General features: G+C 50.5%; 2 protein-coding genes across 2 annotated transcripts; both read right to left on the bottom strand.

Annotated features, from left to right (window-relative positions):
• Nucleotides 1-375: 375 nt before the first annotated feature.
• LOC123440440 lies at nucleotides 376-1,320 on the bottom strand. The gene has a single exon (XM_045117005.1). It carries the CDS (start codon nucleotides 1,000-1,002, stop codon nucleotides 511-513), a length of 492 nt encoding a protein of 163 aa, XP_044972940.1. The 5' UTR covers nucleotides 1,003-1,320; the 3' UTR covers nucleotides 376-510.
• Nucleotides 1,321-3,077: 1,757 nt separating this feature from the next.
• Nucleotides 3,078-4,444, bottom strand: LOC123440439. The gene is made up of 3 exons (XM_045117004.1): nucleotides 4,079-4,444; nucleotides 3,558-3,901; nucleotides 3,078-3,419 (listed from the first exon to the last, which is right to left on the bottom strand). The coding sequence occupies exons 2-3, from the start codon at nucleotides 3,858-3,860 to the stop codon at nucleotides 3,261-3,263; spliced, it is 462 nt and encodes a 153-aa protein (XP_044972939.1). The 5' UTR covers nucleotides 3,861-3,901; nucleotides 4,079-4,444; the 3' UTR covers nucleotides 3,078-3,260.
• Nucleotides 4,445-4,778: the final 334 nt, after the last annotated feature.

Here is a 4,778-nt window from a genome sequence, read left to right as displayed (position 1 = left end):
AAAGGACAATGATGAACGCCGCACATTGCGTTTACACGTCGACGCAAACACGATTTAAATTTAAATCTGAAATGAATCGTCCACAAACAAAAAATAACGTTAGTCTATTTTGATCTTCGGCTTGGATCGATTTTTATGTCGGTTTCGATCCAAACAGACTCGTACGGGCTGTTTTTGGTGGGTGCCTTGAAGTAGCAATACGAAGACCTCACGAAGTTTGCAGCGGATCCATGCCGCACGGCTTTGCGGCCGGACAAGGTGCTCTTCCTTTGACTGAAGGACCACGTACATGCCCCCAAAGTCCCACTGTCAGGACCACATTTAATGGCCGAGCTCACGTGACATGACGCAGAAATACAGCAACGCAGTCCCATGTTCAAGTCAACGAACCAAAGCCCTTTATTTACTCAAAACGACGAACGAGACAAGAACAAGATCCGGAGCGGAAGCACATCATCGAGAACGTCCATGGATCTTGAATGAAAGAAGCTTCCTGCTGACCAGACTAGATTAGACACGTTTGAATCCAAGAAGCTTCTTGCACGCCTTGAAGATGTGACCCCGCTTCTTCTTCTTCTTCTCGCTCTCCTCTTTCTCGACCTCGCCATTGCTCGCCGCGGCGTCTCCCGGCACCTCCGGCTCCGCCTGACGCTTCTTCTCCTCGTCGACCTCCTCTGGCGCCTCGGCGCCGTCGTCGCCGTCGTCCAGGCCGTCGTGGATCCGCCAGTACCCCTCCGAGAGGCTGGACGCCGGCTGCCTCCGCATGGAGAAGGCCCTCCTCACGACCGCCTGGAAGCGGCGGCCGCTGGTGGACTTGCTCCGCTCCACGGCCGCGAACCTGTGGGAGGCGGACGAGAGGTTCCTGACCATGGTCGCCGCCCCGACCGCCGCCCCCTCCCACTTGCCCTCCTTCGCCGTGGCCGGGGACGGGGCTGGCTCCGGCTCCGGCTCCCCGCCGCTGGGCGCCGGAGGGGACGAGGCGAGGTTGCGGTAGCCGTTCATCCTGCTCCCGCCGCTGGTGCTGCTGCGGGCGTGGGGCTGGTGGCGAGGAGGTTTCCCTGGCCTGCGATTTGTACTGGCGCGCGAGGTGGAGTGGATGCGGCGCGTGCGCGGTGCTCGTCACTCGTCAGCAGCGGCAGTGGAGAACGAGAAAGGAGAGCGTAGTGCTGTGAGATCAGCAGCTCGCGGTGTTGTGTTGGGTTGGGTTGGGATGGGTTTGGGGCGAAATCATTCGGTGGATTGGGGCCCCGCAGGACGAAGGAGCGTCTGATTTGACCACCACGGGGCACGGGGTTTCGTGACGCCAATTCGTATCCACAGAATTGCTACGCTACAATCCGGTGCGTGCATATATGGATTCTTGTCGTCTTGACATGACGTGTTACCAACCGAACTATCGCCCTCTTACCAGGCACGAATTCAGGCGCTGTAACAGTGACCGAGCGTGCTCCCTGCTGCTAAGTTCAGCCGACTCAGGCCCAGTTCTTTTGCCAGAATATGGGTTTATCCGAGAATCTTGACCCCTCGTTAACTTTTTCCAGAATCTTTGAGTCACATTTATTTTACAATCCTATCTAGTTAAGGTCTAATTAGCTAGGATTGTAAGACAAATGGGGTCAAAGATTTTGGAGAAGCTGAGAAGGGGTCGGATTCTGGGAGAATCTATAGATTGCGGCAAAAGAACTGGCCCTCACTATCCTACTCTGCATTATAAAATACCGATTATGGCAAAATACTTTCTCCAATGGACACAACAACATGTGGAGCATAATTCAAAGTAACGATTTTGTCCCATGTAGTCGCTCGAACGGACTCAAATTTTGGCCTTGCAACAACGAATTGGCCCAGCAACATTTTGGTACTCGAGAGCTCGAGGGAGAGGCGATGATGACCAAGTAGCTGCAAGCAACGTTGTCAGAATCGTGACTTAAGTCTTAGAATCTGAAGATCTTACGATTCAAAATAGACCCTCCAATTCTACGATTTTGCTCATATAATCTAAGTTTCTACGATCCTGATAGTTAAGATTCTACGATTCACGATCCTAGCAACGGAGCTCCGATCCGATTCAGAATCGCGATTCTGACAACTTTGGCTGCAAGGCGGTGGATATGAGCTTAGAGCTCACGCATTGGCGGAAAATGAGTTTCGGGGGTGATGATGGTCCGCGACGGATGGCAGGACGTTGACGGAGCGTGGTTGTAATTGGTAGTATCATATACTAGTATCGTGCATATGACAGTACACTCGTAATGCATAATATCATAGGCTAGATCATTTATTGTCATGCATTATACATAATAACATAACATTTAATATGATACGGTATCATGATATGATACTCAATCCTCTCTTTCTTTATTTAATTCGAAACCACCTCATCAAAATTGTCTAGTTGACATGCATGATACTAAGACCCTGTTTGGAACCACTCAGATTATATAATCAAGTTTTTATAATCTATTCTATCTCCAAACAGGACAAATTATGGTGTAGATTATAAAAACTAGATGGACAGATTATTAAAAACTCACAATCTACTCTACCCCAGCTAAAATCAGATTATGGATTGCAAATGACCCATTATCCTTATAAAGTTGAAGATAATTACATTCCTACCACCACCATCCTCCTCTTTTAAAAAACAGAGGACAGACAGGTCATTATGCAATGTAAAACTTGGATTACAGTTTATACAATCTGGCCTCTAAACATGCCCACCTAGATTATTTTTATAAACCAGATTATATAATCTATTTTCATAATTCAGATTATCATAATCTATTGTGGTTTCAAACATGGCCTAACTATAGTGAAGCACAATGCGTGAGGAGTTCTAAGTGAGACCTTGTTTTGTCTAAGTTGAAGAATCCAAAAACCCACGTCCACCTTTTCTTGTCAATAACCTACATGAATGCCATTTTTCTGAAAAAAAGGAATGACATAAATAGGCATTCGGGCCATCATTTAAAGAATTTGCGAAAGTCAGAGGGTGCCGATTATGGGCCATTGGGATAGCGGCCTTCAAGTTCAAGCTGAGGACGGCATCGTTCTAAAAAAAACTACACTCGTGCATCTGCAGAATATATAGCTTCCCTAAAAAAAAGAACTTACAAAAATAGCATCGACAAGAAGACTCTGCAAATTCGTAGAAGAAAAAGAACGGCACCGACAACGAACCAGGATTTTTGTTCACATTCTCCTTACACAATCTCCCGCTGTACAAAAACTGAACGAAATTTTCGACCGTGTGAGATGGTTTAGGGTGGCATGTGGGAGCGGCGGTGGTCGTGCGGCGGCCAGTGCATGCCCTCCCTGGGGCACGGCGGCGGCAATGGCGCCGGCTGCGCGAGGTACGTCGGGTACCGCTGCCCCGGCATCAGCACCGACAGGTCCGCCGCCCGCAGCACTGTCTGCACCTGAAACACGCAGATTCTGACATCTCAGCTATCTCATCAAAAGCAACCACTACGCATCACGCACGCATTACGTGGTCAAATTAAGGAGTCAGCGGTGAGTACGTAGTCACGTAGCCAGATGAGGATCCTGGGTCTTACCATGGGCGGGCTCCGGGGTTTGCCGGGAGAGCGGTGGCTACGCCGGCGTCTGCCTCGCGGGGAGTCGGCCGGCGCCTGGAACGCCTGGGGCCTGATGAGGTGCTCGAAGATGGCCATGAGGAGGAAGATGGAGATGAGGATGGCGGTGGCCGCGAACCCGAAGGAGATGGCGTCCATGGACGTGCCGAAGTCCCTCAGCGTGGGCGCCTCGCCCCTCGCGTCCGCGGCCGCGGCCGGCTCGGACGGCGTCATCGCGGCGTCCCCTACTGGCCACGGCCTCGACCTCTGCCCAGACTCGCTCATGGCTGCCTCCTCCTTGGTCTTCTTCGCAGTCAAAACAGTCCCTGCAAATCCATAAGCAAATGTACCGAAGAAATCAGCACAGTTCAACTATAGCAGCAGCGCTCCTACCGAATTGGTTCTACACTAGGAGTGATCAATCAGACAAAGCTGAAAAGCACCCACAAGTCAGAACCATGTAACACATTGCTGGCAAAAGAGAAGTATGCTACACTATATACCTTCACTTGGTTCAGGGACTTGCTTTGCCTCTGCTGATGGGGGTGTGAAGGGTCACTGTTGGTTGCCTGCTGGCTGCCAAATTGCAGGACGGGGAGCGGAAGAAAGAACCTACAACTACAAGAAGCGGAGCTTAGCCTGGCTGCAGCCTCTACTTAAAGGGAGGCCAGCCGGACACTGAACCAAAAGCGAGATCTCAGCTACAGATCCGGTGGTGGCAAATGTGGCGGGAGGAGAAAGAAAACCACAAGAAAATGCATATGTTTGGAGGAACAAAAAGAGTGCCGGGGGGAAAAAGGGCTGCCACAGCTCCGTATAGAAATGGGGCGCGCAAGATTGGTACTACTACGAAAAATAATCCCGGGATCATGGTTAGTGGCTCCCCACTCCCTCCCATGCACACTCTTTGCTGTACTAGCCCACATGATCCTCCTAAAGACCAGCGTTGGTAGTGAGATGAAATGATTCGGCATAGGTATAGCCAAAGGGAAAGCGGAAAAGGGGTGGAAAGTGGGGCGTGGAAAGAAGGGAAGTTTTGCGTCGCTTTGGTGCAGAGATCAGGGAGGGACCGATTAGCAGCATGCGATAGGCATCATGGCTGCTGTCAGATAAGTGGCATCGCACAGAGGTTTAGAGTACAGCACCCTCACATGCATGCGAGGTTTGTGTTGGTATTTGATGATTTGAATCAGTGGGGCTTCA

The sequence above is a fragment of the Hordeum vulgare genome, chromosome 3H, assembly GCF_904849725.1.
Source record: "Hordeum vulgare subsp. vulgare chromosome 3H, MorexV3_pseudomolecules_assembly, whole genome shotgun sequence".
NCBI classification, from domain to species: Eukaryota; Viridiplantae; Streptophyta; class Magnoliopsida; order Poales; family Poaceae; genus Hordeum; species Hordeum vulgare.
The sequence above is the reverse complement of the archived record's forward strand: the minus strand, read 5'-3'. Positions and strand labels throughout refer to the sequence as shown.